General features: G+C 41.4%; 1 protein-coding gene across 4 annotated transcripts in view; it reads right to left on the bottom strand.

Moving 5' to 3' along the window:
- Positions 1-20,466, bottom strand: part of NFATC3 (nuclear factor of activated T cells 3) — a 133,847-nt gene extending 113,381 nt beyond the window's left edge. For 2 of the 4 annotated variants that reach the window (XM_067718541.1, XM_067718542.1), the window contains exon 1: positions 20,067-20,464. In XM_067718541.1, the coding sequence (XP_067574642.1) occupies positions 20,067-20,169 (103 nt within the window). In that variant the 5' untranslated portion in view covers positions 20,170-20,464. Of the gene's footprint in view, positions 1-20,066 lie in introns of all 4 variants that reach the window. The other 2 variants (XM_067718543.1, XM_067718539.1) reach the window with 2 other exon arrangements.
- Between the last annotated feature and the right edge of the window lie 2,164 nt (positions 20,467-22,630).

The following is a 22,630-nucleotide window of genomic DNA, read 5'->3' as shown; positions in this document are numbered from 1 at the left end:
TTTTACATCTTGTTTCTTCTCTTAATCCCTTATTACTCTTCACTTTTCCCCTGGGCTTCAGGCTACAAATAAGGATGACACCTTCTACCCGACTCCTCTCTGCTCTCGATCTCTTAACAGAAGACTCCCTCCCATCCCTATCTCTCAAATTTAAAGTTGGTTCCCTTAAGGACACTGCTTCTCTAGTAGTCATTGTAATGTATGGCTGCCCACCCACCAACTCTCAAATTCATATTCTGGGCCCAAAAGATAGAGTCAACACTCTTTCAACTATTCCTACACACCTCTCCCAGCTTTTGGAACATTTCTTACCAGTTTTTGGAAGGCCCACACCACCCAGCTAAATCACCTTCCACCTGTTATTACCAGTATCTAATGGCCTTTAGGTCACTGGCATCTGACACAGGCTTCCTCAACACTCCATGTCTACTTGATCATAGGTGTCTTCAACATCCTTGCCCTTCACCCCTCACCTTACTTTAATATCCAACTCCCAGGAACCTAACTTGGACTTTGACATTGCCAGAGCCCATTTAACATCTGTAATCTTAAAACTCAAATTCCATCTCTGAACACTAGCCCTAACTATTCATCACTGTCTTCTCTTATTCCATTATACCCACTGCATTACCTCATCTAGATGTACAGTCTCTGAACCCCTCCCTTTTCTTTCAAACAATCTTTCACCTCCTGGCTTTACTTCCTTCCTTATCTAGTCTGTATCTCAAATTCCATCACTTCAGCTGCCTTCTTCCTGGTAGCTCATTTCCATCCACTCTTTGACCTTCCTTCCATACAGCAAATTTCAGCCCAGAATCAATGCAATCATCTGTCTCCTGTTATTACACCTGAACACTCAAATATTGCTGTGGGGGTAGGGAGAAGAAGATAACAACCATCCAGACTGGTAGAAACACAAATCTTCAAACTGCCTACTGAGCTGAGCCCTGAAGGCCACTCAGTAACGTTTTTGCTTTTTTCTGCTCAGCTCCCTCTCTTATTTTCCATATCCCAAACGTCTAATCTCTTCAGTCATCGTCTCCATAGTGACACCCCATTTAGCAAGGGATCCTGACCCTACTTGACAAAGAGCCAGTATCTCCTATGCCTCAAAAATACATGTATCTATACAAATTCTACCTTTATCCTTTTCATTTCTTCCTTTTTCGTAAGAAAAGTGACTCATCTCAGATATAAAGCTATTCTCTCCACCTATGATCTAATTTCCAGCCCCGAATTCCATCAGCTATCTTCTCTTTCATAACTTCAACCTTCCCCTTCTCTCCTTCTGTCACTGGCTACTTCCTTCAATCTCTCACTTCCTTTAAAAAGCTTCCCTGAGATTTGAGTTCTTTAGGGTCTTGCCCTCCTCCTTCCTCTAAAACACTGGTTTCTCAATAGGGGACAATTTTGCCCCACGGGGAACATTTGACAATGTCTAGAAGCATTTTCGATTGTCACAGCCAGAGGGATACAACTGACATGTGGCGAGTAGGGGCCAGGGATGCTAATGCTGCTAAACATCTTACCCCCTTTTTTTTTGGCCACACTGCGTGGCTTGCAGGATCTTAGTTCCCCAACCAGACATCGAACACATGTCCCCTGCAGTGGAAGGGCAAGTCCCAACCACTGGACAGCCAGGGAATTCCCTCAGCTCCCTTCAAAACAAAGAATTATCTAGTTCAAAATGTCTATAATAGGACTTCCCTGGTGGTGCAGTGGTTAGGACTCTGTGCTCCCAATGCAGGGGGCCAGGGTTCAATCCCTGGTCAGGGAACTAGATCCCACACGCATGCCACAGCTAGGAGTTCACATGCTGAAACTGAGGAGCCTACGTGCCACAACTGAGGAGCCCACCTGCCACAACCAAATAAATAAATAAATATATAAATAAACAAACAAACAAATAATGTCAATAATGCCAAAGTTGAGAGAACTTGCTCTAAAAACTAAATTTTTAGAAACAGTAGTGTACTGTCACTGTCTCCACTTCTTCACTTTCCAGTGTATCTGGCTTCAGATACACTGCACCTGCATCAATTGCCTTGAAAAAGCAGGTATTAAACACTCCTCTTTCTTAAAATTCTCTGTTTGAAAGGCAATAATGAAGATGAAAGCAGAAAACAGAGAATAGAGAAAAATTAATGAAACCAAAACGATAATATGAGAAGACCAAGTGAATTAAAAACTTATGTTCACACAAAAACCTGTATGTGACTCTTCACAGAAGATTTATTCATAATTGCCAAATATCAAGAGGAACCAAAATATCTTTCAACAGGTAAATGGACAAACTGTGATACATCCATACAGTGGAATACTTTATAGTGATAAAAAGGAACTAGATATTTATTCATACAATGACACAGATGAATCTTAAATGCATTTTGCAAAGTGAAAGAAACCAGACATAAAGGTAAGAGGAAGTGGGTGAATTTTTAAAATAATGAAACTGTTCTATATGGTATTAGGCTAAGGAATAAATAAGTCTATGCATTTGCCAAAGCCCAAAGAACTATACATCACAAAGAATGAAACTTTAACCTATGAACTTTAAAAAAATCAACCAGGGGGACTTCCCTGGCGGTCCAGTGGTTAAGACTTCGCCTTCCAATGCAGGGGGTGAGGGTTTAATCCCTGGTCGGGGAGCTAAGATCTCACATGCCTTGCGGCCGAAAAACCAAAGCATAGAACAGAACCAGTATTGTAACAAAATTCAAAAAAGACTTTAAAAATGGTCCACATCAAAAAAAATCTTTAAAAATAAAATAAATAGGGCTTCCCTGGTGGCGCAGTGGTTGAGAGTCCGCCTGCCGATGCAGGGGACACGGGTTCGTGCCCCGGTCCGGGAAGATCCCACATGCCGCGGGCCAGCTGGGCCCGTGGGCCATGGCCACTGAGCCTGCGCGCTCCGCGGCGGGAGAGGCCACAGCGGTGAGAGGCCCACGTACCGCAAAAATAATAATAATAATAATAAATTAAATTAAATAAAATAAATAAAAAATCAACGAGGGGTATGGGGGATTCTAGGATGGAATGCACACCATGTGAAAAGAATGTACTGCTACAAGCATATGATATAATCTCAAACAGTATCCAGAATACCAGAATATATAAAGAACTCTTAAAACTCAACAACAAAAAGACAAACAACTCAATTTAAAAATGGAAGTATTTTTAGGACTTGCATACACATTTCAGCAAAGAAGATGTAAAAATAGCCAGTAAGCACATGAAGATGTTCAACATTGTTAGTCGTTACAGAAATGCAAATCAAAACCACAGTGAGAGACCACAATAGAAAAATAACAAGTATTAGCAAGGATGTGGAGAAACTGGAATTCTTGTACACTGCTGATAGGAATAGAAAATGGTGCAGCTAGTCTGGAAAACAGTTTGGCAGATTCTAAAATTTATATGGAAAGGCAAAAGGTTTAGAATAGCCAAAACAATCTGGAAAAGAACAAAGTTGGAAAAATGACACTATCTGATTTCAAGAGTTACTATAAAGGTACAGAAATGACAGTGCAGTATCTGTAAAGAACAGACACACAACTCAACATAGAACACAGCCAAAAAATAAACTCACACCATCAACTGATTTTTGAAAAATGTGCAAAGGTAATGCAGTGGAAAAGGATAGCTTTTTCAACAAATGGGGCTGGAAGAACTGGATATCCATATGTAAAAACAATGAACTTGGGTCCATACTTCACACCATACACACAAAAAATTAACTCAAAATAGAACACAGACCTAAATACAATACCCAAAACTATAAAACTCCAAAAGAAAACCTTGGTGAAAATCTCTGTGAACTAAGGTTAAGCAGATTTCTCTTTTTTTTTTTTGCAGTTTATTTTATTTTTTGAAAGTTTATATACTTCATTTATAGTTATTATAAAATGTTAGCTATACTCCCCATGTTGTACAATATATACTTGCAGCTGTTTTTCTATTTAGTAGTTTGTACCTCTTAATCCTCTACCTCTTTATTGCCCCTCTTCCTTTCCCTCTCCCCACTGGTAACCACTAGTTTGTTCTCTATGAGTCTGCTTCTTTTTTGTTATACAGGTTAGGCAAAGATTTCTCAGCTGTAACCAAAAGCACAATCCATAAAAGAACAAATTGATAAATCAACTTCATCAAAACTAAAAACCTGTGCAAAAGACACTGTTATTGAAAAGACAAGCCACAGATTAAGAGAAACTCTTTGCAAAGCATATATCTGATAAAGGACTTGTGTCTAAAAAAAGTAAACATTGCTCAACACTCAACAATAAAAAAATTTTTAAAGATGCAAAGACTTCAACAGATGCTTGACCAAAAATGATACACAGATGATAAAAAAAGATGCTTAATAGTGTTAGTCATTAGGGGAATATCAATTAAAACCATAATGAGATATCGCTACACACACATCAGAATGGCTAAAATAAGAAATGCTGATAATACCAAATGCTGCCTAAGATGCGGAGAAACTGGGTAACCTGTGCACTACAGGTGGGAATGTGAAAGTGTGGCAATTCCTTATAAAACTTAACTCACATATTGCAGGTTGGGCGGCAACTGCACTTTTAGTCATCTATACAAGAGAAATGAAAACTTATATCCACACAGAAATCTACACACAAATGTTCACAGTAACTTTATTCATAACAGCCAATAACAGGAAATAACCAAATGTCCTTCAATGAGTAAAAGGTTAAACAAATTGTAATACATCTGTATCATGGAATACTACTCAGTAATTAAAAGGAACAAATTTAATATACATAACAACTTGGAAGGATCACCAAGGAATTATACTGAGTGGAAAAGCCAATCTCAAAAGGTTAAATAGTACAATATATGACTCAATTTATATAACATTTTTTTAAAATAAAATTATAGAGATAGAGAACAGATTAGTGGTTACCAGGAATTAGAGACTGGGGTAGGGAGGTGGGAGGGAAGTAGGGCGGCTATAAAGGGATTAATGAGATGGAACTTTGTGGTAATGAATAGTTCTGCATCTTGATTGTGGCAGTGGATACACGAACCTACACATGTGATAAAATTGCACAGAACTTACATGGGAAAAGAATCTAAAAAGAGTGGATATATGTATATGTATAACTGATTCAATTTGCTGTACAGCAGAAACTAACACAACATTGTGAATCAATGATACTCCAATAAAAATTAATTTAAAAAAATTTTTTAAATTGTCCAGAACTACACATACACACAGAGAGTGCATGTAAAAATGGTGACAAGTGAATAAGTTTGGTGGATTGTAGCAATGTCATTTTCCTGGTCTTGATATTATACTATAGTTATGCAAGAGTTTATCATTGGGAGAAACTGAGTAAAGGATACCCAGAAACTCCCTTTCTGTATTTTTTGCAACATTCTGTAAATCTACAATTATTTCAATATGAAAAGCTTTTTTCAATAGGCAAAAGACTTAAACAGACACTTCACCAAAAAAGACATACAGATGGCAAAAAAGTACATAAAAAGATGTTCAACAGCATTAGTCATTAGGGAAGTATAAAATAAAACCACAAGGAGATACTACTACACACCTATTAGAATGACTAAAATTAAAAAGACTGACCACACCAAAACATAGGTGAAAATGTGGAAATGTACATTTTCACTGCTAGTAAGGAATGTGAAATGATATATCCACTTTGGAAAACAGTTTATCAGTCTCTCAAAAAGTTAAACATACCTACCACATGATCCAACCATAGGTCCAAGGATAAAGGAAAAATGTGCCCACACAAAGACTTATACATGATGTTCACAGCAGCTTTATTTGTAAGCCAAAACAATCCAAGTCCATCAAGAGGTGAATGGATAAACAAAGTGTGGGATATGCATACAATGGAAACTACTCTCCAATAAGAATGAATGACCTGGGACCTCCCTGGTGATCCAGTGGCTAAGACTCCACGCTCCCAATGCAGGGGGCCCAGGGTTCGATCCCTGGTCAGGGAACTAGATCCCACATGTCTCAACTAAAGATTCTGCATGCCACAACCAAAAAAAAAAAAAAAAAAGGATCCTGCATGCCACAACGAAGATCCCGTGTGCCCCAAGTAAGACCCAACGCAAACAAATAAATAAATAATTTTTTTAAAAAAAAATGAATGACCTATTGATAGGCTCATTAACATGGATGAATCTCAAAATTACAATGTCGAAAGAAATTAGACAAAGAAACTATATACTTCATGATTCCATTTATATTTTTTCTACAGTGATTTCAGTGGTTGTCTGGGAAAAGGGGAAAAGTGTGTGGGTGGGAATGATGACAAAGGACACATGGAAACTTTCAGGGTGATTGATATGTTCACTACCTTTAATGTGATGAAATGTCCATAGATATACATGTGTCAAAACTTGCCAAACTGTACACTTTAAACAAATAGTTTATTATTGAAGGGGATCAGAATATGCTACTCCAAAATATGCAACTTTGGCATAAGGATTATTTGAGTTGAAGTCAATTGAAAAACAGCAAACAGGAAGAACTCTCCGCCCTCTCCCTTTCTGCCCAAAAGCTGGGCATAAATTTCCCTTTATAAAGGTGTTCCTCTCTCCCATACCAGGAAGAGAACTACTCCTATCTGCATAACAAATCTTACAAAACAACCCTTATTTATCACACATTTCCTAGTCACCTACCCACAACTTACACCCCACCAGAAGTCCAAACCCCCTTTTTACTTTGTCTAGTCTCTTCTCCATACTTTATCACTCTTTGGTAAAACAGCATACAAGCCTCCCAGACTTTTCATAGTACCTGGTATATTTTATTAAAATGAATCATCTTTCCCCCTTCCCACCTCCAAATCTGTTTCTCCTATCACAGTTGACCAAAATTAAAAAAACAGAAATAATCCTAGTCTCCTTCCTCTCCTTAGTCAATTGATACCAGACCTTTTGATTTCTTTCCCCTAAATCTATCTCAGCGTCATTCCCAACTTGCCATCTCCACTCCTCTGCCCATTATCATTGCTCAGAAACAACACTGCTCTTGCCTCCATTCCTACCTTACTCAATCCATTATCCACAGTGTAGCAGAGCACAAATCTGACATTCCTGCCCAGCTTGGAATCCTCTGACAGCTCCCCGTCTTCAATCTAAAATCCAAACTCCTTAATACAGCATAACAGGCTCTCCTTCTCCAGCCACATCTGGATATTATAGCCTGATCTTCAACCTTCCAAAATGAAAGGACCATGCTAACTTGTGTTTTTGGGAGTGGTCATTAATGGGCCTGAAATGTATTTCCTACCCTATCTACCTAAGGCAAATCACTCTACTGGATTCAGGTCAATTGTAACCTCTTCTGTGACCTTTCAAAGTTAAACTCTGTCATTTACGCTCTCAGAGAGCCTTCTCTGTACCTGTATCACTGCTGTATTTAATATACATCCACTCCAATAAACTGAATCATATTCATACATAATAATACTGACACAGTAAGTTTTTCTTTTAATTAATTAATTAATTTGTTTATCTTTGGCTGCATTGGGTCTTTGTTGCTGCGTGCGGGCTTTCTCTAGTTGTGGTGAGCGGGGGCTACCCTTCATTGCGGTGCGCAGGCTTCTCACTGCAGTGGCTTCTCCTGTTGCAGAGCACGGGCTCTAGGCGCACAGGCTTTAGTAGTTGCAGCACGTGGGCTCAGTAGTTGTGGCTCGCAGGCTCTAGAGTGCAGGCTCAGTAGTTGTGGTGCACAGGCTTAGCTGCTCCACGGCACGTGGGATCTTCCCGACCAGGGACAGAACCGTGTCCCCTGCACTGGCAGGCGGATTCTTAACCACTGTGCCACCAGGCAAGTCCCACTGCTACCATTTAAAAATGTCTAGAGCAGGTGGGAGTAAGAAGCATCCCTCAAGCGGCCATTCTGAGCCAAAAGCAGAAAATCTAGTCACAGGAACACATGTGTAATTTGTAAACCCTGGCTCAGACATGTTTGAGTCCATGTGCTTCACCATGAATCTTGGTTTTACCAAACGAAAAACTATTTCTGTACTTAAACTCTTCCTGGGAGGAGAGAGGCAAGAGGAATAGTAGCAAGAGCCCAAGTCAGAAAACCTGGGTTCAAATCCCAACCCTTCTACTTTCTAGATGGTCAAATCTACCGTCATTTCTGCTTCCTCAGGTAAAATGGAAACAGTACCTTCCTCTTCAGGTTATCACGAGACTTAGAAATAATGTATATAAGAATAACTTGCACTTAAATAGGTAGTCAATAATATTGGATTAAATATTTACCTAACAACACACAAAAAAGGAACAGTTACAAACATGATCAAAATTATACACTGTGGGGCTTCCCTGGTGGCACAGTGATTGAGAGTCCGCCTGCCGATGCAGGGGACACGAGTTCGTGCCCCGGTCCGGAAAGATCCCACATGCCGTGGAGCGGCTGGGCCTGTGAGCCATGGCCGCTGAGCCTGTGCGTCTGGAGCGTGCGCTCCGCAACAGGAGAGGCCACAACAGTGAGAGATCCGTGTACCGCAAAAAAAAAAAAAAAAAATTATAGGCTGTGCAAAAACAACTCTAGGATTTTCAAGCAGAAATTAAGCAATTTACTAGAGAAGAACAAAGACTAGAAGCCAGAGATCCTGGGTCTCTGTTTTGTAACTAACTAGTTAAATGACCCTGGGCAAACCATCCTGAACCTCAATTTCCTCTCTTATAAAATGAAAGAATTAAATTAGCCTGAAATTATTCTGCGCTTTTTTTTTTTTTTTTTTTGCGGTACGCGGGCCTCTCACTGTTGTGGCCTCTCCCATTGCGGAGCACAGGCTCCGGATGCACAGGCTCAGCGGCCATGGCTCACGGACCCAGCCACTCCGCAGCATGTGGGATCTTCCCAGACCGGGGCACGAACCCGTGTCTCCCGCATCGGCAGGCGAACTCTCAACCACTGCGCCACCAGGGAAGCCCTATTCTGTGCTTTTTAAGCAGTGTCACTCAACTAGCAACAGATATGAATTTAGAACCCAGATCTAGTTCAGTACTACCTCAAAATAATGTTTCTAAATTGCCTCACAAAAGAAAAAGACTATGAAATAATATGTGGACGGCAGAGGCAGTTCAAACAAAAGGGTAGAAGGAAAGATTTCATGTTAGGACTGAAAAGAGATAAATAAAACTAAAGATGATGAACTTGATACTAATGTACAGAGTAAGGGATATAAAAAAGGTAAAGCACAGGGGACTTCCCTGTTGGTGCAGTGGATAAGAATTTTCCTGCCAATGCAGGGGACATGGGTTCAAACCCTGGTCCGGGAAGACCCCACATGCCATGAAGGAACTAAGCCCGCGACCCACAACTACTGAGCCTGCGTGCTGCAACTACTGAAGCCCACACGCCTAGAGCCCATGCTCCGCAACAAGAGAAGCCACCGCAATGAGAAGCCTGTGCACTGCAACAAAGAGTAGCCGCCCCCGCTCCCTGCAACTAGAGAAAGCCTGCGTGCAGCAATGAAGACCCAACGCAGCCCAAAAAAAAAAAGGTAAAGCACAATGAGGAAAACGAGTGAAGAGGAGGCAGGTTACAGACACAAGGGAGCAGGAATCAAAGATGATCTTAGCTGTGACTTACAAAACTTATTTGGGGGGTTATAAAGTATGAAGAAAAAACTACACAAATCCAAACAGGAGGTGACCAAGACTTGATTTTCGCCATAGAGCAGAGAAAGGGGAAGATATGACTCATTTTCAGGAAGTGGCATAATTTATCAACCAACTAATCCAATAAAAAGACAGCAATAGGGGCTTCCCTGGTGGTGCAGTGGTTAAGAATCCGCCTGCCAATGCAGGGGACAAGGGTTGGAGCCCTGGTCAAGATCCCACATGCCACGGAGCAACTAAGCCCGTGCACCACAACTACTGAGCCTGAGCTCTACAGCCTCCGAGCCACAACTACTGAAGCCCGCACGCCTAAAGCCCCTGCTCCGCAACAAGAGAAGCCACTGCAATGAAGAGCAGCCCCCGCTCACTGCAACTAGAAAAAGCCCACATGCAGCAACGAAGACCCAATGCAGGCATTAATTAATTAATTAATTAAAAGACAGCAATAAGCTAATTCAATAAAAAATAATTTTTTAACTGAAGTATAGTTGATTTACAATGTTGTGCCAATCTTACAGCAAAGTGACTCAGTTTTACATACGTATATACATTCTTTTTATAACATTCTTTTCCATTATGGTTTATCCCAGGAGATTGGATATAGTTCCCTGTGCTATACAGTAGGATCTTGTTGCTTATCCAGTCTAAATGTAAGTTTGCGTCTATCAAGCCCAAATTCCCAGTCCATCCCTCTCCCTCCCTGCCTCGACAACCACAATAAAAACTAATTTTAAAAAAATGTATTAAAGAACTACAGACATGGGAAATATGGCTTGACTAACAAGAACTTGTCAATGACCTAATAGTTTTAATATAATCAGAACTATGAAACCATCTCCTAGAGCTCTGGTTTTCAAACTGAAGGTAGTGATCTATTAGTAAGACATGACCAACAATGTTTTAAAATAATGAAAAAGAAAATGTGAGGGTAATGCCAGAGTAAAGGTAAATGCTACTTTACTGAAACTTCTATCTCAGTTTTCTGTGTATAAACATGTATGTGTGTGCTGGCTCAAAACATAAAATGTATTTCTTACTCTGCATCATGGTCTAAAGATTTCAAAACTCTGCATTACAGAAATTTTCAAACATAAAGAGGAACTTCCCTGGTGGCGCAGGGGATAAGCCTCCACGTTCCCAATGCAGAGGGACTGGGTTTGATCCCTGGTCAGGGAACTAGATCCCACATGCATGCCTCAACTAAGAGTTTGCATGCTACAACTAAGGAGCCTTCGAGCCGCAACTAAGAAGCCCACCTGCCACAACTAAGACCTGGTGCAAACAAATAAATAAATGAATAAATATTTTAAAAAGAAAACAAAGTAGAGAGTATAGTATAATGAGTCCCCATACATTTATCATCTACCTTCAATAATTTCTGAATGCCATTCTTTTTTTTTTGTTTTGTTTTGTTTTGTTTTGTTTTTGCGGTACGCGGGCCTCTCACTGTTGTGGCCTCTCCCGTTGCGGAGCACAGGCTCCGGACGCGCAGGCTCAGCGGCCATGGCTCACGGGCCCAGCCGCTCCACGGCATGTGGGATCTTCCCGGGCCGGGGCACGAACCCGCGTCCCCTGCATCGGCAAGCGGACTCTCAACCACTGCGCCACCAGGGAAGCCCCTGAATGCCATTCTTTATTGAACAACTTTTACTAAAAGGAAGTAAAAACTCTAAGGAAGTGTTGATGGCAGAGGAAATATCAAGTTTCCTTAAAATGCTTATACAGCAATAAAAAAATTAAAAAGTAACATTTAGATAGAACTTTCTATATTTTCCCCAAAGACTTTCCTTATATAAAGGACAAGGTTAAAACTTGTATTCCTTTAGTATTCAATATGATTCACAAAATGTAAGATATAAATTTCAGATCTTCTTTGCTCTGAAATGTTTACAAATCAAAAGGATTTATATATGTGATATTTTTGTGAATTAATCTCTACTAATTATACAGTAAGATTAAAAATCTAATCTTAAAATTAAGATTGAGTTCTCTAGTTTCATTTCATCATAAATTTAAAAGTTTAAGAGACTGACAATACTTAATAAACATTAGGGGACTTCCCTGGTGGCGCAGTGGTTAAGAATCCTCCTGCCAACGTGGGGGACACGGGTTCGAGCCCTGGTCCGGGAGGATCCCACATGCCGCGGAGCAACTAAGCCCGTGTGCCACAACTAGTGAAGCCTGCGTGCCCTAGAGCCCGTGCTCCACAACAAAAGAAGTCACCGCAATGAGAAGCCCGCGCACCGCAACGAAGAGTAGCCCCAGCTCCCCGCAACTAGAGAAAGTCCACGTGCAGCAACAAAGACCCAACACAGCCAAAAATAAATAAATTAATTAATTTTAAAAAATAAAATAAATAAACATTAGACTGATAGATACAAGCAACATGATCAAACATTAAAAACTTTTTTCAAACATTACAATTTTTTAAAATTTTAAGCCCTTAAATCATTAAACAATAAGTGAATTTATCTGATCCCATATAGTTACTTAGAAAATATTTTAAAAACTAAAAAATACCTACTCAAAAACACATCACAAGATCAGTTTACTTCCTATTTATGTACACTACTAACATCTCACTACTAATTCTACCCAAAGGGAGAAACGAGTTTTGTAAATCAGACATACCACAACTAGTTTTTATTTTTATTTGTTAAACCAGTTTTCTAAAAAATCACATGCAACAGCAAATTCCATTAACTTCACAATGCTGTTTTTTTTAAGTGCTTATTTTTTCTATCCTAATCTAGAACATTAAAGAGCTTGAGTAGTTTTTTTAATGTCATTTTTAAACTTTTTATTATGGAAATTTAAAAACATACACAAAAGTACAGAGAATACTATAATGCATTCCCATACACCTATCATCTAGCTTCAACAATTTCTGAATGCCATTTTTATTTAAGTCTTCTTTATTTTAAAGTAATACTGAAAAATACTTACATTTAAATATAACTCACAGGACTTCCCTGGTGGTGCAGTGGTTAAGAATCTGCCTGCCAATGCAGGGGACGCAGGTTCGAGCCCTGGTCCGGGAGGATCCCACATGCCACGGAGCGACTGAGCCCGTGCACCACAACTACTGAGCCTGCACTCTAGAGCCTGCGAGCCACAACTACTGAGCCCACGTGCCACAACTACTGAAGCCCGCGCGCCTAGAGCCTGCGCTCCACAACAAGAGAAGCCACTGCAGTGAGAAGCCCGCGCACCACAACGAAGAGTAGCCCCCGCTCTCTGCAACTAGAGAAAAGCCCGCACGCAGCAACGAAGACCCAACAGAGCCAAAAATAAATAAATAAATAAATAAATTTAAAATAAATAAATAAATGAAACTCACAAACTGTCCATTAAAGTGTTCTGGCCAATGATGGAAAAAAATGTTTTTCGAAATATTTTTACATGTGATATAAATCAACATTATTGAAAAAAGTTATAATTTCAAAGCTCACATAATCCTACCTATTTTCTAATTAAACAGCAAAGCTGATGAAAATTTAATATAAAATTAAGAAATATAAAAATTTTAAGACACTGAAAACATATTTTAAAATATTCAAAATCTCACCTGCTTCTGAAACATAAGACATATGGAAACTGTACATTTTGTAGGAAAATGAAGCCTTCAAGTTACTTCTCCAGTGTACCTGAGACTTTCAGGCTTTCATAAAGATGTATTTCCCTTACACACAGGAATACCAATATGTTAACTAGAAATGTCCCAACGATTAAATGTCAGCTATCAATTCACAGACAATTCATACAACATCCTGTTTAAATATTACAGGTCTAATTTTTCCTCTCTTCTCAAGTTTACCGAATTCAGGCAAACAGGTGAGAGTCATGCAATATAATTATATAAACATTACCAGAAATGCTGAAATATATGCAGACTCATGCTATGTTTGAGCTAAAATTATGGCTGTTAAAAAAGCTTGCTACTGCTTGTGACTCTCCTAAGCCTCCCCGAACAAACTCACTCCTCTTAAATTCCACTGTTACTTGAACCTCATATGGCATGCCTGGGCAAATTTGATGACTTGGATTTTGTTTTAGAAGCCAGGCTTACTGCCAAGTCTGCTGTGTCTACTCCCCTGACCCACCAGGACAGCTTTAGACAACACCTCCCTTATTTATGTTACTGCTGTGAGCAGTCAAACTACTGCTTACTATCAAATGAGGCTCAACCTACTCAGGTTTCCTAACTCTCAGGAGTAATGCAATTGACTTCAATATATTCTGGCTTTCTCAACCCCACCTCTTACTTAAAATAAAACATCACCATATTGAATCACCAACTACTCAATACTAAGAAGGAAAGTAAAGGGCGTTAAACTTCACAATCAATAACACAACTCATTATCTTCTCTTAAAATATTCCATTTTATATATTAGTATTTTATTTATTACTTTTTCTGAAGAACAACAAACTCCACAATTTCTAACCAAAAATGTCCTCATGATCACACTTCATTGAAAAAATAAATACAGAGCAAGACACAAAAGCAGAGTTTGGGATATACTTCAATAAAAATACAGTAATTTTAGGTGAGGTTTACTGGTTGCCACAGAAAGGCAAGTCATAAGAAGAAGTTGATTCTACAATATACCTTAAGTTAATATCTCAAATGCCCTTAAATACTTAAGATTCAGGCCTTACTAGACCCCCACAATTTCTTAGCAACGTACATAATGCCAACTTTTAATTTTCATATCATCTAATAAAACTACAGTATTACCTCTGCTAATAGTTTAGAATATATGCCAAAATATCCCTTCTGTATTGGCAAATGGGAAAATCTAAGAAAGCACAGGTATAGCAATGTTCTTACAATGATAAAGTTTTAACAAAACAATATGACATTGAAATTTTTTCCTCAATTTTTCCCCATACTCACTAAAACACATTTATTCACTAATCTCCATCACAAAATTCTGCTAATACCCTTAGGAGCATCCTCTACCCCTATCAGGAAAAGTGTCAAGGAAACAGAATATTATATTATTCTTCCAAGTGAAATGGTGAAATGTTTATCACTGACTCAATCACTTATATATTCTCACTGCATTCGAGTCTTAAAAAAAAGCTGACCTATGGTGTGAAAGTAAGGTTCAGCAGTAATCAAATCTTCCTTTAAGTATCTAATGCGCCGTGCAAACACACCATTAATTTCTACAGGAAACCATACAAGCAACTTCTCTTTTTTCATACTGATTTAAATAGCCAATTATACTTAGTATGGTTAGCAAATTAACCATCCTTCACACCATACTTAGTAACAACTTAATTCAAGAAAGTAGAAAAACGTAATTAAAAGCAAGTGACCTTCAGTACTTATGTTTAGTAAGATATGAGAAAGAAGGTAACATTGAAAATAGAATTAAGAGGAAAAAATAAAAATATCTAAGACAAATATTCCAACTCATCTAAGAAAGGTTTAAAAGACAGAATCTCTCATCTGCCCCTACTCTCTAAATGTTTTAGTTTAGTATAGGAAAAAGGTCTAGGAAATAGGAGGAAATAAAAAATAATCTATCGTCAGTTTTTGTGTGCTTTTAAAAAAATGTTAACCACCATCACTTAATGAGTACCACTGGGCCAAGGACTGTGCTAAGAGCTTTAAATATATTAGCTCATTTAAAACAAGATAAAACAAAACCACTGAGTATAAATTATCAATAAAAACCAAAAAATGAGAAAATGAAATTATCTAAAAGACAGTAAATTATGAAGAACAGAATCAGATGTCCAAGCACTAAACAAAGTAGAACACTACAGATTAAAGATTAGGACAATGATCTAGAAAAAGTTCCTCAACTTCATTTTTTAAATTTTTATTTTAAATTTTTTTCCTCAACTTTATGTGAAAAAGGTGTATACTAAACTGGTATCTGATAAAACTACACTTATCATAAAGTAACTTTCTTACAAAAATACATATTGTATCTAAGATATTTCTCCCCTTTCAAAAAGCAGCAGGAGATAAGACATAGCACACCCTCCTCCCAGTGACTCTCATTCAGGACAAAAAAGTCAATGTCTAGTAATGAACAAACTCTGAGAATGAAACTTTGAATTTGAAACATAAAGATTATTACAACATCAAACTAAATTAGAGATATACAATCAATACACTAAAATAGAGCACCAGAAACTGCCCTTTATAATGGCAAAATATAATGGCAAATAATATTAATGAAATACATTAACACTTACCAATTTTATATTCTATTTCCTATTGAGGTAGCTCTTCATTTTGAAACTAGGTATTAAGTAAAAGAAATGTAAATATAGTATTTTGATTCATTATTAACTGGAAAAAAATCAAAGTTAACACTGTCCTTTTTAAAAAAAAAAGCTAAAGACTAGGATCTTAAACTTTCTTTAATGGAAAAATCTCAAAACACCTTGGTAAGCGATAAACTTAAAAAGTCAGTTACTGGCGATGTATGTTTATGTATAGCTCATTCACTTTGTTATACAGCAGAAACTAACACACCACTGTAAAGCAATTATACTGCAATAAAGATGTTAAAAAAAAGTCACAACAGGGCTTCCTCCCTAGTGGCCGTGGAGTGGCTGGGCCCGTGAGCCATGGCCGCTGAGCCTGCGTGTCCGGAGCCTGTGCTCCGCAACGGGAGAGGCCACAACAGCGAGAGACCCGCGTACCACAAAAAAAAAAAAAAAAAAGTCACAACATATTGAACTTATCAAGTGTCAAATCATCTAATTTGTACTTTAACAAGCTTGCTTAGGATATTCACTAAATTCAGCCCCTTGGCTTGTTCTCAGTCTCCACCCACTATCACCCCCACCTCCAAATATTTTTCAAAAACCTTCTGTATGGAAATTTTGATGTGATACAAGTACTCTTAAGCCTTGAGAGAGAAGGAAAACCTGCAGCCCAAAATTACCAAGATCTGCTGTCTTACGGAATTGACCAATAAAAGTCAAAGAACTGAAACAAGTCTCATAAACTTCCCCTACCACCAAAAAACAACAAAAAAACCGTTAAGGACTGACTCAAAACTTAAGTGGTACTTTTTCATTAACTGAACAAATACTGGTTGCCTACTATGTTAAACGCACTGTGCTAGGCATCTATGAACAAGATACAGACATTATCAATGCCCTTATGGAATGTTCTGCTTCAGTGAGGAAGAGAATTCAGAAACAAGTAAACTCACTGATATGACCCAATACTGATCTGAATCCTAGTAAGCAATTTTACTCTCATGGCCCGCTTTACTTCATCTTACCATCCTAAATGTAGGTCAGTTAATCCACTGAGTTCCTTCAAACTACACACTCATAATTATGCATAGTAAAATGAAATCAGGGACTTCCCTGGTGGCACAGTGGCTGAGAATCCGCCTGCCAATGCAGGGGACACAGGTTTGATCCCTGGTCCCAGAAGATCCCACAAGCGGCGGAGCAACTAAGCCAGTGCGCCACAACTACTGAGCCTGCGCTCTAGAGCCCACGAGCCACAACTACTGAGCCCGAGTGGCCACAACTACCGAAGCCCATGCACCTACAGCCCGTGCTCCACAACAGAAGCTACCGCAATGAGAAGCCTGCCAAAAATAAAACAATAAATTTTTTAAAAAAGAAATGGATTTATTTAAAAAATGAAATTAATCTTGTGGACAAATAACTTTGAAACCTTAGTTTTGAATAGCACATCCTTTTCAATAGAATTTAAAAATTAGCTGCTAGGTATTCATAGCAGCACTATTTACAATAGCCTAAAGGTAGAAACAGCTCATGTCCTGTCCATTTATGGATGAATAAACAAATTGGAGTATATATACAATAGAACGTGATTCCGTCATTAAAAAAGAATGACGGGGCTTCCCTGGTGGCGCAGTGGTTGAGAGTCCGCCTGCCGATGCAGGGGACACGGGTTCGTGCCCCGGTCCGGGAAGATCCCACATGCCGCGGAACGGCTGGGCCCGTGAGCCATGGCTGCTGAGTCTGCGCGTCCGCAGCCTGTGCTCCACAACGGAAGAGGCCACAACGGTGAGATGCCCGCGTACCGAAAAAAAAAAAAAAAAAAGAATGACGTACTGCGATGTTCTACAGCATGGATGAACCACAAAAACACTATGCTAAGTGAAAGAAGCCAGACACAAAAGGTCACATATGTATGATTCCATTTACATGAAATATCCAGAATAGGTAAATCCATAGAGACAGATCCCAGATTAGAGATTCGGCTGCCAGGGACCTGAAGGGGAAAAGGGAGAATGAGGAGCAACTGCTTAGTGGGTTTGGGGTTTCCTTTTGGGGTGATGAAAATGTGTTGAAATTAGATGTGGTGACTGCACAACACTGGGAATGCACTAAATGCCACTGAATCATTCAATTAAAAATGGTTTATGTCATGTGTATTTCAACCTAATTTTTTTTAATTTACAAAAAACAGCTACTAGAGGAGATATGAAGATGTATGTATATGTATAGCTGATTCACTTTGTTATACAGCAGAAACTAACACACCACTGTAAAGCAATTATACTCCAATAAAGATGTTAAAAAAAAAAAACAGACTGCTTTAAAGTGGACTTTTTGTCACAAATAAAACTGCTCAAGTTTAACTTTGGGAAAATCAGTTGTAAATCAAGTTTCAAACCTTAACTCCTCTAGACCCATTTAATATCAAAATGTTTTTTTTACGGATTTTATGGCAAAAATCATTCCTTAAATAGCTGTATTCATAGCATTTAAATGTTATTTAATGTTTTGGACGTACATACAACTCCTACTTGATGATAATTCTTTATTACTCATATGTTTGGTTAACATCTTTATTGATCATATATTTGGTATTTAATGTGCTCTAATCAAGTTTGTGCCCAATAAAGGTTTGCTGACATCATCAACTGTTTATCTTCTTTATAATGAAAATACTCATTCAAACAAGATTTTATTTTGTTGAATCCCCATAATTTAAGTACAATTCAATGCAACCTTCTCTACCAATGCCACTTTCCCCCCGTTTCTACCTCTATTATAAGCTGCACCACCATTCAGTCAGCCTAGTAGCACAGTTATTTGGGTTATGTGCCCCCCATTCCATTTCCCAAGCTCCTTGAGGTGCCTCAGTTCTTTCTGCATCCATCATAACACTACCTAACACTACCTTGAGCATAATAGGTGCTCAAATGATGTCAGTGGAATTGAAAAAAACGCAGCCAACAAATAACTACTGTAAATTATTTACTATGTTGAGAAAGACATCTAACATATAAAGACTAATAGGGCTCATAATACAATACAAATATTTCCCAGAGAATTCTTATGCCATACGTTCAGATATGTTTTTCAGTGCAACCCTACAGAACAGTCTATTGAACATCAATATGAACATAAAGTAATTCACCTAACACCGGAAAAAATAAAAGGGGATTAGTCTTATCCATCTCCCTTTTGAAGTTCACCTGCATAAGTAATAAGGAAACTGAACTTAATGAACCACAGTATTCCAAACCAGGTCACAGGAGAGTCCCCAACCATCCTGTTCCTATTTCCTGATTGGTCTGACCTCCAAACATTATGGTGCCCAGCTTTTCACGCTCTCCTTTAAAACCCAACTCATGATCTCCTTTAAAACATCTTCCGAGGTGAGCTTTTTCTTAAAAACTGACTTCCAGAACTTTCTAGGAAAATTACAAACACGGCACCCCACTTTTAAATATCTTCCGAAAGACTTAGCTCAAAAAAAAGAAACCCAGTTTTCGGAAAAGTCCCGTTATAGTTACACTTCGAATTAAATGTGGGCCATTAACATGCACAAGTGGAAGTTAACACTACAGCGTAACTCTCCTAGCAGAGTAGGTTTAAACAGACATGTGCACGAATTTTAGAGAGCTCCTGCACTTTCAGAATGCGCATCTTTCAAATGAAGATTGCTTTTAAAACCTAGAATAGATGAAAAACCAAACCTGCTTACACTTCACAGGGACATTTCCTCCGCACCACGCTGGCAAAGCAGCAAACCAGAGGCCACCTGGGCAGCGACCCCGACCCTCGGCCTCCAAACCCCGGCGTCCACTGGCCACAGGCGTCCCGGAGTCCAGTTCCCCACTAGTTTGCTTCCAGCCTAGCCCGCGGCCACTTCCACGTCGCTGCGACCCACACGCCTCCTCAGCGGTTTAAATCCGCTCTTCACTCACCCCCCCACACACACATATACACACGTTACCACTCACCCACACACACACACGATGTTACCAGACATCACCACACATACACACATACACACACACACACACACGATGTTACCAGACACTCACCCCCCCACACACACACACACGATGTTACCAGACCCGGGACAACCAAGGGACCAGGCAGGGAGGGGGCGAGCTCTTGCGAGCGAGAAGAGCTGACGCTCCTCGTTCCCGCCCCGCCCGGCACCCACCTGCAGGCCGCGAGACCGGGGGCGGCGGTGGCGGCGCCCCGTCCTCGCCAAAGACGAGTTTAAAGTCGAGCTCGTCGTGGGCGCCACAGTTTGCAGTAGTCATCGGCGTGGCCCAGGGTGCTGCGGCTCCTCCTCAGGCGGCGGCGGCGGCGGCGGCTCCTCAGCGCCGCTTCATGCCGGGCCGCGCCGGCCAGGAGGTTGCAGCTCCGCAGCAAACTTTCCGGGCGGGGACCGCGACGTCGAGCGTTCCGTTCCGAACTCTAAAACTGGCCGCGCGCCGAACCGCACCAGGAGCCGCCACCACTGCCAGTCGTCGATGCCCAAGCTGCCACGGTCGCCTTAGACGATATTCCCCGCCCCCCTACAGCGGCCGCTACCGGCGCGCTCCCGCGCCGTGCCGCGAGGCCGGTCCCGCCCCCTACCGCGCGCCCATCTGACCCGGCCGCCCATAGGCCACTGGCACCGCGGACGAGCCCGATGGCCCCGCCCCCTCACCGGCCTACCGCGTGACTCCCTCTCCAGGAGAAGGAAGTCACGTGAATATGGAGAGCCAGATAGCCCTACTACCTCTTGGGAGTTGTAGTTTGCATCAACTCCTAAGCCAGGACCCGGTACCAGGGTGTGAGGTCGATAGCCCTCTAATTATATTGAGGGGCCCACCACCGGCCAGAGATCCCTTGCCTTATTAGGCAGGCCCGACGTTGGGGAAGGGGCGCCAAGAGCCTTGGGGTTAAGGGTGCGGTGACACGCGGCTGCAGTGTTATTCCTGCCTGGGTTTGGGGAAGGTAAAAGCGCCCCGGAGGGTTACGTGGACATCACTCACTCCCTCATCCCTTTACCCCAGCCTTAATGGCGGAGTCTCGAGAAGGCTGGGACTGGGTCGGGCTTCCAGCTAAGGTGGGGCGGAGCCGGAGGAAACCTGGGTTGCGCAACGAGGCCCAAGTCTGAGCTACCAGTCGCTGCAGACCCACCCTTGCGGGGCGGGGCCCGCGCTTTGCTGGCTGAGCCTTTGTCTGCTCGCTGTCAGTCGGCCTGGCAGCTGCTCCTTCGAGGACAGCCGGCGCATTCGAGGCCTCGGCAAAGCCTCCGGGGCAGGGTCTGTCCGTGCTATAAGTCAGGCCGACTGAACGGGAAAACCCCGTCGTGAACTCGCACCATTCAACGGGCTCTGTGACCTCTGCATCGCGGCGCACATCGGTTAAAGCGGGAGGGATTGTGTTACACAAACTGAGTGGTTGTTAGGGGGGAGGAAATGACACTGCGTCAGAACAGTTTCACTCTCTGCCCCTCCCCAGCGGGCCCGTCTTGCCTGGAGACTACCCAAGGTGCCTCCTCCTGGGCCCTGGGGTGGAGGCTGGGCCCAGGGACGCTGAGCCTGGCTTGTTTACTTAGGGCTCCTCCAAGGCACAGGGTGGACGGAGAGCTGGAAGAGGTGGCGGTGACCAACTCCCCTAGCTCTAGGCTGCGAAGGGCACAGCATCCCTATAAGTGTGTTGCCAGAGGAACCAAGTTGCTATGTCTCAGAAACTTGGGTGCAGGTGCAAGAGCCCAGGCACATCCCACGCTGTCCACAAAAGCCGCTGGAAGAGGGCAAGGTGGAGCACCCTCCAGAGATGTCTCAATATGTGGACTGACAACCTGAGGTACCAGGGAGCCCTAGGGAAAGCCCAACTAGGCCTAGGGTCAGGAGGACAGGGAACGTACAGAGCCGTTGACACGTTTATCTTGGACTGGTTCACCCCTGAGGTCAGAAAACTTTTCCTGCCCTGTGCTCTGTACCCATACCTGTGCTGGACCTGGGGAGGCAGAGATAAATTAATCTCCCTTCAGGCATCAGGGAGAGGAGGCAAGCAAATCTATAATCACTGTGCAAAGAGATTAGGGCTGTGCCAAGAGCTCAGAGAAGGCTTATAATCTCCCAGGCTGCAGGTGTCCACAAGGCTAAGTAAGAATTGGAGAGATGGGCAAGAAGTGAGAAAGATGGTTCCAGGCAGAGAACAGATTTCCAAAGACTTGGAGACCAGAGAGTACACGCAGTGAACAGAAGCCAAAGGTAAAGCCAGATGAAGGAGCAGGGTACTGCAAGCCACTGCAAGGTATCTGAACTTTATCCTGAGTGCAGGAGGGAGCCACAAAAGGGTTTCCAGCAGGAGACTTCCATGTTCAGAATTCTGAATCTCTGGATTGGAGTGGGGGAGGGGAAGGTTAGAGGCAGAAGGAGATAACAGTAGTCAAGGAGAGGGAGCAAATGGTATTAAGTGGGTGAAATAGCCTTCCAATAAGCAGTCCTGCCTTCAAAGGATATCCAACCTTGAGGGCCTAAGCGTGGAATTTAGAGCCCAAACTCCACACTAACTTTACAGCTTTCGGCCCCAGGCAGATGGTTGGTCTGCCAATTAGTACTACACGTAACATGACCCTTAGTATAGTAAAAGGCCCCAGAAGCTTAGCCAGCTCACCTCTCCTCCTCATAAAACGATGCAGTTTTGGGATGTGTGCCCCCTACCACCCCCCCACAATACCTCCCAGGATATCATCTGGATGGAGAAAATGGACCTTCATCT

Source organism: Pseudorca crassidens, chromosome 20, assembly GCF_039906515.1.
Source record: "Pseudorca crassidens isolate mPseCra1 chromosome 20, mPseCra1.hap1, whole genome shotgun sequence".
In the NCBI taxonomy this organism is placed as follows: domain Eukaryota; kingdom Metazoa; phylum Chordata; class Mammalia; order Artiodactyla; family Delphinidae; genus Pseudorca; species Pseudorca crassidens.
Note: the sequence above shows the minus strand (reverse complement) of the source record. Positions and strands in the feature narration are given on the sequence as shown.